We start from the raw sequence: 13,660 nt of genomic DNA, 5'->3' as shown, positions 1-13,660 counted from the left end.
CTGTTGGTTATTGACCGGAGAGTCGTCTCGGTCATGTCTGCGTGTCTCCCGAACCCGTAGGGTCTACACACTTAAGGTTCGGTGACGCTAGGGTTGTTGAGATATTAGTATACGGTAACCCGAAAGTTGTTCGAAGTCCCGGATGAGATCCCAGACGTCACGAGGAGTTCCAGAATGGTCCGGAGGTGAAGATTTATATATATAGGAAGTCAAGTTTCGGCCATCGGGAAAGTTTCGGGGGTAATCGGTATTGTACCGGGACCACCGGAAGGGTCTCGGGGGTCCACCAGGTGGGGCCACGTATCCCGGAGGGCCCCATGGGCTGAAGTGGGAGGGGAACCAGCCCCTAGTGGGCTGGTGCACCCCCCATGGGCCTCCCCCTGCGCCTAGGGTTGGAAACCCTAGGGGTGGGGGCGCCCCACTTGGCTTGGGGGGCACTCCACCCCCCTTGGCCGCCGCCCCCCTTGGAGATTGCATCTCCTAGGGCCAGTGCCTCCCCCTAGGGTCCTATATATAGTGGGGGGGAGGGACGGTAGCCGCACCCTAGCCCCTGGCGCCTCCCTCTCCCTCCCGTGACACTTCTCCCTTTCCCTGAGCTTGGCGAAGCCCTGCCGAGATCACCGTTGCTTCCACCACCACGCCGTCGTGCTGCTGGATCTCCATCAACCTCTTCTTCCCCCTTGCTGGATCAAGTTGGAGGAGACGTCTTCCCAACCGTACGTGTGTTGAACGCGGAGGTGCCGTCCGTTCGGCGCTAGGTCATCGGTGATTTGGATCACGACGAGTACGACTCCATCAACCTTGTTCTCTTGAACGCTTCCGCTCGCGATCTACAAGGGTATGTAGATGCACTCCCCTCTCCCTCGTTGCTAGATGACTCCATAGATTGACCTTGGTGATGCGTAGAAAATTTTAAAATTCTGCTACGTTCCCCAACACGGAGCACCTCGTCCTGGCACATGCATGGGATCCAGAACCTTTTTGAAACCTTCACCATCAAGGTTAGCCGATTGTGGCATCAAGGGACCAAACCTAATGCTGTTACCCTAAGCATTAGTTGATCCCTTGCTATCAGCTTGTTCACTTGTTGATCCTTTGCAAACATCTTGTCCTTCCAAAACCCTTTTTAGATGCCGAAACGCCTCATCAGAGTGGCATACCTTGAAACATGCTGCGTGACTAAAATTCCTTAGCTTACGGTACCTTTGTAGGGCTGCAGAGTATGCATACATCTGGCTCTTTCTGGTCGGTGTGAATGCACATTTTGCACTCATTGTCCATCGAGTGGGAACACAACACCTGGGCAGTGTTTCTTCTTGTAAAATTCCTAATATTTAAAATATGTGGGAACATGGTGTGCCTGCGCATTCTAATTTGCGGCAAGAACAACTGATACTGCGAAGCATACCTTCCTTCGACTCCGTGCGCACTTCGATCTTTTTATCCATTATTTCCTTCTTAGACACAACGTATGTGGTAACCTCTGCTGCATCAAGTACCTCTCCGATCTCACATTTTTTGACAACATCTATGCTCCATATGACCAACTTAAACACAGCAGAAGTGTGTTTCTCAAGAACTGAAGCATTTTCCTCTGTGAACGGAACGGGCTGCAAGGCCTCGACGTATTGGAGAGCCTCATTCAAGCGTCGCGATGCAAGGCAACGCTCATAGTGCTCTAGCATTTGAAACAACGTCATCTTAGCCTCAAGATGCGTATGTAGCACTGAGTTTAAACTCTCACTCCGCTGATTGCTGCTCAATCCTAGGAAACAACGGCCCTCAAGATATGGAGCACACCACAGTTTTCTCATCTTATACATATGATGCAGCCAGGAGTCCTCACTTGTTACTTTATTCCGTTGTAAGAAGTGTAACCATTTTATCTCATGCTCTTCAATGGAAGATGTATCATATATGAAAGATCGGAATTCCTCCTTTACCGCGTCATCATGCAGATGGCGTACAATGTTCTGCTGAATGTGCCATATACAGAGCCTATGGTTTGAGTCAGGCCACACCATCCTGATTGCTCTTTGCATTGCAAGGTCCCCATCCGTGATCACAGATATAGGATGCTTCTGTCCCATAGCATCAGAAAAGGTCCGTAACATCCACTCGTATGCCTGGCTTGTTTCATGTGAAATGATACCACATGCAAAAATAATGGTGTTGCGGTGGTGATTCAACCCGACAAACGGCACAAATGGCAGATTGTACTTATTGGTTTTGTATGTGCTATCAAAAACAATAACGTCTCCGAAAGCCTCGTAGTCAAGTCGGGATTGACTATCACACCAGAACAGTCCCTTCAGATGGCCAGCTTCATCAACCAAGTACCTAAAGAAAAAATCTGAATCTTGCTCTTGCCTCGCCACCATGTGATTGATCATCGTTTGAGCATCCCTGGAAGAAATTATTTCCTGCTTGTTAGCATGGCAGAAATTGTAAATGTCCCTCATAATGCATCCAACCTCATCATATCCACCGTATTGCATGCACATAATATCCATAATATGGTGTTTTCTGATCCCAGATTTTTCCATGTCTGCAATGTCCGCTTTCTGCTCATCGCTAATTCTTCTGTGTGAACGCAAAAGACACGACAGATCCCGTGGGGCTAGAGGATGGTTGTGTTCATTATTGAAATCCTTGACAAACCACTAACCTGTTTCCTCTTGTCTTGCAATCACCAATTTAGCTTTACACCCTACACGAGTTATACTCCGTGGCCTCCTCTTTCTATCTTCCATCTTCCACTTCATGTGCTTCTCTTCATGAACCCCTTCACGAATACACACAAATTTCCTTAAAATTATATGGCAGTTGGATCCATCCCACTCGACATAGCTTCTCGGGACACTAAAACCTTTCTCAAGACCATATTTGTTATAGAATGTATAACCTTCATCCTCACTATTAAACATCTTCTTGGCAATATGATAGTACTCCATCATTGACTCGTGACTTACATCCGCCATGTCTTCCTGCATCACAATTCAGACGAATAAAAATCTGAAAGGACAAACGTAAATGCATGCAAAACCCAGTATGAAATCTTGCGTGGAATTTTAAACTTTGCTCCTTGTACATGTTATGGCAAGCAATTATAAACGTCCATAAACTGGGTCCCCCGTAAACTAGTGAAGTGACCATGGAAACCTAAATCGATGATGACTAAACAAATCTAAGTAGGAAGTGCAGGCTACAAATCAAAGTAAGTTGAGATTCGGGCGATTCATACCTTAAGATGCAAGTCCGGAAGCGATGGGATCAGCGGGGGGCTTTCTCCTATACCGCCGCCGCCATCGCCACCGACACTGTCGCCGCAGATGTCACGCCTTATTCTTCTTCCTGTCGCCGACCACGTCTTTTATAGTGAAGGGGACCAGGAGAGAAGGACGAGAACGACGCCGATGACGATGAATTGGTTCCTCTCGCCGGGCTCGTCGGACAGAAGGAAGAGGACGAGAAGGAGGACTTGACCGAGCTACTAGATCTAGACATGGTTCTGGTCGTGGACGTGATTGGTTGATTTTTTTTACTCTAGACCATTATGCCCTTCTCTGATTAAACTAATTAAGTTAATTCATTTTTAATCCCTCACCAGATCGGACGGCTAATAAAAATCGGAGGGGTAAGTACTCGAAAGTACTCCCAGTACCGCCCCAATCACCGTAAAGGAGCTCTTATAATTAAGCCTCTCAAAAATAAAAAGTCACTTTGAAGGATGAGCTCCGACAGCCCTATATTTTGAATAGTGCTAAAATAGTGTTTCGAAGTTCCAAAAAAATCTGAACAAAATTCAACATGTTTATATGGATGGATATTACACATGTAAAAATTTCGATGTTGAAATAAATAACCATGTGAGTTACACAAAATGACAAAATCGTGATTTTGGAAAGATGAACAATGCATGTATTATTTAGAATCATCATTCGTCATTTTTGTATAGCTCGCATGTTTATTTATTTCATCATCAAACTTTATACATATGTAATATACATCCATACGATCATGTAGAATTCTTTTCAAAATATTTTGAAACTTAAAATATCATTTTTTTATTATTATTTAAAGGGAACACTTTGTTTTTCCCACTCTAGCTTTTGCCAATTTTTCTTATGCCACTCTAGAATTTGACATCTCACTCTTGCCACTCTTAACTTTTGACAATATATCACTTTTGCCATTCCATGGCAAAAGCAAAATTTCCAGAGTGGCAATTGTGATACATTGTCAAAAGTTAAGAGTGGCAAAAGTGAAATAAAAAATGATCGTTTTTGCCATGGAATGGCATTTGTGATGTATTGTCAAAATTCAAGAGTGGCAAAAGTGAGATGTCAAATTTTAGAGTGGCATAAGCAAAATTGATAAAAGCTAGAGTGGCAAAAAATAAGTTCCTCCAATGCACCCAGGCTCCAAAATTCCACTCTCACTCAGAAAGGAGTATATAGCTATGTACTACTGAACTTGGCTGTACCTTGATGTGATGTATTGTTTCTTGTTATTTTTTCCATATATACTTCAAGTTGCCACTGCTCTGCAGGCTTATGTATGTATTTCCTGCATTAATAATGTGGTTACAACATTCATCATTCATGACACTATATATTTTCTCGTTTGATTTGTTTGTGAGAATGGAACATGCTTACCCGTTGTCTTCTTGGCGTGTGAATGAATGAAAAGCTCTGGCTGGCGCATGACTAATGGTGTGCTTGTCAAAGCCTAACATCATGTCGCACTAGAATGTATTGGGGGTATATTTCTTCACAACTACTCAGTACTAATTATAGCTAACCACATTTGTTTGGTTATCTTTCAGCCTATCCATGGGCTGTCCAATGATAGTTGAGAACTTGAGATATCATCTTTGTAGATTGACGATGTTGAACTTGTTGTTTATTTCGACATGGCCTAGGATTTTTTTTTTGGTGTTTTAGTTCGTCGATCTGCATCCCTACCCCTCATTATGTGAACATTGGCAGTTTGCATACATGTGTAGTTAATCATCTTCCCCATAACTATAATTCATCAAGTCACCAAAGAAGTCCGTCAGCAGCCAATCTGGACGTACGTCGTTGCCATTGTTAAGTCACCAAAGAATGCCCTAATCTTTGGACTATTGTTGCTTGTTATTGGAAGCTGGTCTTAGTGTCTGACAGACACGAGTGGTATCAGACGCACGCACTCTCGGTCTTTCCTTGTCGCTGTTTCGTTCGTTCAAACGACGCGCAAAGAGGTTTGAAGATTCCTTCCCACACACCGGTCAAGTCAAGCTAAGCTTCTACGCATTTTCCCAGCTCGTAAAATCTGACTGCCCGTCCGTCCGTCATCTCAATCATCCCACCATCTCACGCGCTAATTTTCTCCCTCTCTGAGACCACTTTCTTGTCTCTGCTTTTTTTTTAAGAGTAAATTGCATCCTAGGTCCTCGAACTATTTTGAAGGTGTCATGTAGGTCCTTAAACTATGAAAAGTGTCATCTACGTTCTCTAAAATTCTTGAAGTGTAATAAGTGGATACATATGTGACACCTCCGAAATAGTTTAAGGACCTACATGACACATTTGAAATAGTTTGAGGACCAGGATGACACTTATATTGCACTTTGAGGACCTGGATAATGATTTTCATAGTTTGAGAACCTACGTAACACCTCTAAAATAGTTCGAGAACCTATGATGCACTTCACTCTTTTTTTAACAGAAGATGGAAAGGGAAGCCGTTGCCCAAACCAACAGAAAACAGCACACGCGCTCGTGCGATAGAAAGAAGATGAGATTTCATCTTCAAAATCTGATGTTTTCTTGTACTCCTACTAGAAAAGAAAGTGAAAAACAAAGAGGAGAATGCGTAAACAGATGTTCACTAATCAATGCCTGCAAACTAATGGCAGAACCGAAGTTAACCTGATAACCTAAATATGGCTCACGACGCATCAGTTCAGCCGGTACTGGAGTTCACTGTGCTGCTATCATGTGTCCCACACGTTGACCCAAATATTCAACAATTTTTATAGCAACCTCAAGGCCAAAGGGGCAAACGGAACAGAGGAAGACGATTCGAGAAAGTGTTGAACTGGTCAGCAGTTTGGCTATGGTTTGGACTTTCTGATCTCACTTACATCTCTGTCTGGACGGTCTAAGCGAGAGCAAGACCGTGGACCGGTCCAAGATTCTGATGGTTTTTGTGGATCCCCGTGGAGCTCAACCAAACCCGACCCGGGACTTCCAATAGCCATACGTAGTGGTGCAAGCGTCATCATGTTTCGTGCTGCGCTCATCGTTTATTTCAGAATTTGTTCATCACTTGTCTAAAATTTGTTGGAATTATGTGTCATGCGTGCCACTATATTCAAATTATTTGGAATTGGTAATATCCAGAATACCTCATTATGAAATTTAATATGTACTCCCTCCGGTCTTTTTTAGTCCGCATATAAGTTTTGTCCGAAATCAAAGTATCTCTACTTTGATCAAACTTATATAGAAAAAAGTATCAATATTGAAAATGCTTTGACCAACTTATAAAAAAGTATCAATATTGAAAATGCCAAATCAATATTTTAAGAATCATTACGAACTGTAGTTTCATAATATATATATATATTTGGTATTGTAGATGTTGATATTTTTAATATTAATTCGGTCAAACTTTGCAAAATTTGACTTGACACGAATATAATACACGGAGTAAAAAGGACGGGGGGGAGTATTTATACGTGGAATTACTTTGCATGTTTAATATGAAATTATTTCTTGTTGGGATGTACTTAAATATTATATGCTTATAAAAAAGCTGATTGATTATCGGCGGAACAAAATATACTATGTATATTGAAAAGACAACCCTGATACTCTCATAATTGGAAAGAATTAAATCGATGGTTTATGGTATTGTTCATCAGCCCGCCCCACTTACATCCATAGTCATACACCGAGAACTCAAAAAGATGAATAATTTTCCTAGCATAATTATGTTTCGTCGGCTAGCTGTTCTTACGGTAGATCAAGCCATAGCCTTGTTAAAATACATTAAGATGCGTGCTACAATAAGGGAATAATGACATTTTTTGTATCTTATGTAAACTAATATTTGACAAATTAGCAAGAAGACATCTTCTGATATTGTGCTGCTCCTCCCACTTTTTCCTCACAATGTTGTGGCTGTACAGGCGGCCCCTTCTCTCGACCCTCCTCCGATGTCGCCGTCAATGGTGTCACTCACGCTTCCACCATCACCACCGAGTCACCCGTCGCCTAGGGCGGTGTGGTTTGAACGCTCGTGGAGTCAAGTCATTCGTGTTGGCTCGAAGGCAAGCGTCAATGGCCCGACGTTCTCTATGTTGTTTACAACGGTGGTGGTATCAGAGCCATTGCTACCGGTGGATGACCAGATCACCTGTATTTCCTTGAGTCATCAGAGGACCTTGAGTGGACGAAGTCTAAAGCAGCTCCTCTACCCACCATGTCCAAGAGGCATCAAACCGCCACCTTGAAGCAGAAGAACGCAATTTTGACGCGTGCAGCGATCATCGTGTAATAGCGACATGCCAAGGAGCCAGAGAAATTGCCTTTCATCCTTCTGAGAGTAAGTTGCCGAGTAGAATCCCTTTGTCTACTTCTGGGGGGAAGAGTTGCAATGATCATGATTGTTGTTGTTGTAGGTCGACGAAGACAAAGCTCCTAAAGGGCAAGCAAAGTGCCCTGGACCCGGTCAAGGCACAATCCCTTCGTGTCGGACCCTGGACAAAACCTGCACTAAGTGTTTAAAGTGTCCCTTCTGTTGGGGAACACAGTAATTTCAAAAAAAATTCTACGCACACGCAAGATCTATCTAGGTGATGCATAGCAACGAGAGGAGAGAGTGTTGTCCACGTACCCTCATAGACCATAAGCGGAAGCGTTATGACAACGCGGTTGATGTAGTCATACATCTTCACGATCCGATCGATCCTAGAACCAAAGGTACGACACCTCCGCGATCTGCACACGTTCAGCTCGGTGACGTCCCACGAACTCTAGATCCAGCTGAGTGTCGACGGAGAGTTTCGTCAACACAACAGCGTGATCATGGTGATGATGAAGCTACCGGCGCAGGGCTTCACCTAAGCACTGCAACGATATGACCGAAGTATATAAAGGAGCAAGGGGGAAGGCCGAACGGCCCTTGGGGCGCCCAAGGAGGGGAGGAATCCTCCTCCTGGTAGGAGTAGGATTCATCCTTTCCTAGTCCTACTAGGAGGGGGAAGGAAGGAGTGGGACAGGGAAAGGAAAAGGGGGGCGCCGCCCCCTTCCTAGTCCAATTCGGACTCAAGGGGGAGGGGGTGCGCGACCTGCCCTGGCCGCCCCTCTCTCTCTCCACTAAGGCCCATCTAGGTCCATTAGTTCCATGAGGGGTTCCGGTAACCCTCCGGCACTCCGGTTTTATCCGAAACCACCCGGAACACTTCCAGTGTCCGAATACAGCCGTCCAATATATCAATCTTTATGTCTTGACCATTTCGAGACTCCTCGTCATGTCCATGATCATATCCGGGACTTCAAACTACCTTCGGTACATCAAAACACATAAACTCATAATACCGATCGTCACCGAACGTTAAGCGTGCGGACCCTATGGATTCGAGAACTATGTAGACATGACCGAGACTCATCTCCGGTCAATAACCAATAGCGGAACCTGGATGCTCATATTGGTTCCTACATATTCTACGAAGATCTTTATCGGTCAAACCACATAACAACATACGTTGTTCCCTTTGTCATCAGTATGTTACTTGCCCAAGATTCGATCGTCGGTATCTCAATACCTAGTACAATCTCGTTACCGGCAAGTCTCTTTACTCGTTCTGTAATGCAACATCCCGTAACTAACTCATTAGTCATATTGCTTGCAAGGCTTGTAGTGATGTGCATTACCGAGAGGGCCCAGAGATACCTCTCCGATACACGGAGTGACAAATCCTAATCTCGATCTATGCCAACTCAACAAACACCATTGGAGACACCTGTAGAGAATCTTTATAGTCACCCAGTTACGTTGTGATGTTTGATAGCACACTAAGTGTTCCTCCGGTATTCGGGAGTTGTATAATCTCATAGTCATAGGAACATGTACAAGTTATGGAGAAAGCAATAGCAGTAAACTAAACGATCAAAGTGCTAAGCTAACGGATGGGTCAAGTCAATCACATCATTCTCTAATGATGTGATCCCGTTTATCAAATGACAACTCTTTGTCCATGGCTAGGAAACTTAACCATCTTTGATCAACGAGCTAGTCAGGTAGAGGCATACTAGTGACACTCTGTTTGTATACGTATTCACACATGTACTAAGTTTATGGTTAATACAATTCTAGCATGAATAATAAACATTTATCATGATATAAGGAAATATAAATAACAACTTTATTATTGCCTCTAGGGCATATTTCCTTCAGTCTCCCACTTGCACTAGAGTCAATAATCTAGATTACATTGTAATGATTCTAACACCCGTAGAGTCTTGGTGTTGGTCATGTTTTGCTCGTGAGAGAGGCTTAGTCAACGGGTCTGCAACATTCAGATCCGTATGTATCTTGTAAATCTCTATGCCTCCCTCCTTGACTTGATCGCGTATGGAATTGAAGCGTCTCTTGATGTGCTTGGTTCTCTTTGAAATCTGGATTTCTTTGCCAAGGCAATTGCGCCAGTATTGTCACAAAAGATTTTCATTGGACCCGATGCACTAGGTATGACACCTAGATCGGATATGAACTCCTTCATTTGCTGCTTCCGAAGCAGCTATGTACTCCGCTTCACACGTAGATCCCGCCACGACGCTCTGCATGGAACTGCACCAGCTAACAGCTCCACCATTCAATAAAAATACGTATCCAGTTTGTGACTTAGAGTCATCCGGACTAGTGTCAAAGCTAGCGTCGACGTAACCGTTTACGATGAGCTCTTTGTCACCTTCATAAACAAGAAACATTTCATTAGTCCTTTTCAGGTATTTCAGGATGTTCTTGACCGCTGTCCAGTGATCCACTTCTGAATTACTTTGGTACATCCCTGCTAAACTAATAGCAAGGCACACATCAGGTCTGGTACACAACATTGCATACATGATAGAACCTATGGCTGAAGCATAGGGAATGACTTTCATTTTCTCTCTATCTTCTGCAGTGGTCGGGCATTGAGTCTGACTCAACTTCACACCTTGTAACATAGGCAAGAAACCTTTCTTTGCTTGATCCATTTTGAACTTCTTCAAAATTTTATCAAGGTATGTGCTTTATGAAAGTCCAATTAAGCGTCTTGATCTATCTCTATAGATCTTGATGCCCAATATATAAGCAGCTTCGCCGAGGTCTTTCATTGAAAAATTCTTATTCAAGTATCCTTTTATGCTATTCAGAAATTCGGTATCATTTCCGATCAACAATATGTCATACATATATAATATCAGAAATGCTATAGAGCTCCCACTCACTTTCTTGTAAATACAGATTTCTCCAAAAGTCTGTATAAAACCATATGCTTTGATCACACTATCAAAGCGTATATTCCAACTCCGAGAGGCTTGCACCAGTCCATAAATGGATCGCTGGAGCTTGCACACTTTGTTAGCACCTTTTGGATCGACAAAACCTTCTGGTTGCATCATATACAACTCTTTTTTAAGATATCCAATGTTGCACCAGTCCATAAAATTAGCAAGAAGACATCTTCTGATATTGTGCTGTTCCTCCCTCTTTTTCCTCACAATGTTGCAGTTGTACAGGTGGCCCCTCCCCTCCCCCCTCCTTCGATGTCCCTGCCAATGGTGTCACTCGTGCTTCCACCACCACCACCGAGTCACCCGTCGCCTAGAGCTGCATGGTTTGAACGCTCGTGGAGTCAAGTCCTTCGTGTTGGCTCGAAGGGGAGTGTCAACGGCCCGACGTTCTCTATGCTGTTTACAACAACAACAGTATTAGAGCTGTTGCTACTGGTGGATGATCAGATCACATGTATTTCCTCGAGTCATCAAAGGACATGGAGAGGATGAAGTCTAAAATGGCTCCTCTACCTGCCATGTCCAAGCGGCATCAAACCGCCACCTTGAAGCAGAAGAACACGGTTTGGACGCGTGCAGCGATCGTCGTGTAATAGCGACATGCCAAGAGTGCTGAGTAGAATCCCTTTGTCTACTTCTGGAGGAAAGAGTAGCAATGATCATGATTGTTTGTTGTAGGTTGACGAAGACGGAGCTCCCAAAGGGCAAGCAAAGTGCCCTAGACCTGGTGAGGGCACAATTCCTCCGTGTTGGACCCCTGGATAGCACCTGCACCGAGTGTTTGAAGTGTCCCTTCACCACTGCCTTCCTTCTGATAGGATGACACGTCGTCGACTTTTCGCCGTCTACCCACCAGTAGGAGGAGTCTAATGTTGGAATCAGTGCTCTTCCTGAGATGTAGATATAAATAGTTTTCTCCATAAATTTGATCAATATTTGCAAAGTTTGACTTTAAAAAAAATATCTATATCTATGGGCACTACAATATGGAAAGAAAGGAGTACGAGGACACAACATAGTTGCCAGCTTGTGTTTACATAAGCACACCCGGTCTTTTTACATAAGTACAACATGGGAAGGTTCACTCGGTATTAACCCTTAATTTTTGTAAAAGAAGTGAATCAACCTGTGGTTGGATGGTTATGATATCCCGGTCCACCAGGTTCAAGTCCTATACTCCCTCCGTCGGAAATACTTGTCCTAAAAATCAATGTACCTAGACCTATTTTAATTATAGATACATCCATTTTATTCATTTCTAAGACAAGTATTTTCGGACGGAGGGAGTATTTGACATTGATGTTTGCATTATCCCTGGATTTATTTTAGGTTTTTGATGATGTTCGTTCAGTGGGAGTAGACGTTCCCGTTGACCGCGAAGCTCCTGTGGTGACTTCATAAAATCTCAAAATGTTATGCCGGCTCAGTCTCCGGGGATGTGCTCATAGAGATAGGATGTGCGTGCATGCATTTATCTATATGCTTGTGTATGTAAGCAACTTCGATTATACTATATTTAAAAAAACTGTCAAAAAGAAAAAAAATAAAAGCCATCCATTTGACCATCTAAACATTTGGGCATACACCCCCGATAGAAAGTGTTTAATTCACGGGCAAAACGGCCCGCAGCTGCAAAACCCTACCCGTACCCGGCAAGGCAGCAACCAATCAAGTGGCAGTCCAAACAATCCCCATCCAGTCAAACAAATCCCCTCCACCTCACTTGACTTGAACCCTGCCGCTATAAGATGGCTCGTCTCCCCGCCTCTCACCAGTCACCACCACCGCCTCCTCTCCTGCACCTCGCGATCGAGAGATATCGCCGATCACTTCCTCGCTTCCTTCCTTCTCCTCCGCCGATCGAACGTGTTCTTCCGTGTCCGCGGCAATGGAGAGCGTGGAGGGAAACGGCGCCGGCCGCGGGAACCTGCAGCTTGTGGTGTCGGAGCTGTGCCGCGTCCAGGAGCTGGTGCGGCAGCTGGAGCTGCACCTACACGCGCCGGACGCCTCCATCGACCTGTGCCGCGCCCTCACCGCCGAGATCTTCGCGCTCACCGACCGGTCCATCGGCTTCGTCGCCGCCGCACATTTCCCCGACGCCCCGACGACGCCCTCCAGCACGTCCAGCTCCCTCAGCGGCGTCTCCGACCAGCCCTTCAGGACCAACACCAAGAAGAGGTAAAAACAAAGCCCATGCTCGAACAGAGCACCATTGGAATTGGATCATCCAAAATGCACCGAATTGTTGTTGAATTCTTGGTGTCTCGTGGTTCTTGGCAGGAAGGCGACGACGAGGTGGACGAGCCAGGTGAGGGTGAGTGCGGCCGGCGGCGCGGAGGGGCCCGGCGACGACGGCCACAGCTGGAGGAAGTACGGGCAGAAGGACATCCTCGGCGCCAGGCACCCGAGGGCCTACTACCGCTGCACCCACCGCAACTCGCAGGGCTGCCCCGCCACCAAGCAGGTGCAGCGCGCCGACCAGGACCCCGCGCTCTTCGACGTCGTCTACCACGGCCAGCACACCTGCAGGCCAGGCGGCGGCGGCGGCGGGAGGAGGCCGCCGACGAACCACCACAACCCGCACGCGGAGAGCCTGCTGCAGAGCCTCAGAGCCGGCCTGACCGTGGACGCGGACCACGGCGCCCTGAACAACACGTCAGTCTCACCGCCGTCGATGGCCTCGCCTGTGGAGTCCGGCTCCAACGGTGGCCTGACCATGTCACCGTACCCGGTGCCGGCCGGCGCGTACACGGAGTGGCCGCTGGACGGCGACCTCCAGGAGGTGGTGTCGGCGCTCACAGCCGTGTCGGCCCCGAGCATGGACTGCCTTTTCGAGTTCGACCCGACCTTCGGCCTTGGTGCGCCCAACTTCTTCATGTGAGGACGACGAACAGAGCATCGAAGTGGAATTATATGACACTACCCAGCCCCTGCCTGTCCTTGGTAAGAGGGTAGAAGAACAGAGCATCAAAGTGCAGATTTAGGCACTAGGCAGAAAGCCTTAGGATATCTGAATAGTTATTTCTTTTCTTCTACTACAGTTTTGATTGGTTAGGTTCTGTTGATTTATTTTGTAAGGAAAGCAGAAAAAAATAAGGTGTTGAAATTCA

The 13,660-nt window shown here is 45.5% G+C and overlaps 1 protein-coding gene and 1 pseudogene across 1 annotated transcript; one reads left to right on the top strand and one right to left on the bottom strand.

Annotated features, from left to right (window-relative positions):
• Positions 1–1,018: 1,018 nt before the first annotated feature.
• On the bottom strand, positions 1,019–2,981 carry LOC147984216 (protein FAR1-RELATED SEQUENCE 5-like; annotated as a pseudogene).
• Positions 2,982–12,310: 9,329 nt separating this feature from the next.
• On the top strand, positions 12,311–13,660 carry LOC125541220 (transcription factor WRKY19). Its single transcript, XM_048704683.2, has 2 exons — positions 12,311–12,728; positions 12,831–13,660. Exons 1-2 carry the CDS (start codon positions 12,439–12,441, stop codon positions 13,429–13,431), a joined length of 891 nt encoding a protein of 296 aa, XP_048560640.1. The 5' UTR covers positions 12,311–12,438; the 3' UTR covers positions 13,432–13,660.

The sequence above is a fragment of the Triticum urartu genome, chromosome 2A (genome assembly GCF_056163025.1).
Source record: "Triticum urartu cultivar PI428250 chromosome 2A, HENAU_Tu73, whole genome shotgun sequence".
Lineage (NCBI taxonomy): Eukaryota > Viridiplantae > Streptophyta > Magnoliopsida > Poales > Poaceae > Triticum > Triticum urartu.
This window is presented reverse-complemented; position numbering and strand designations above follow the sequence as displayed.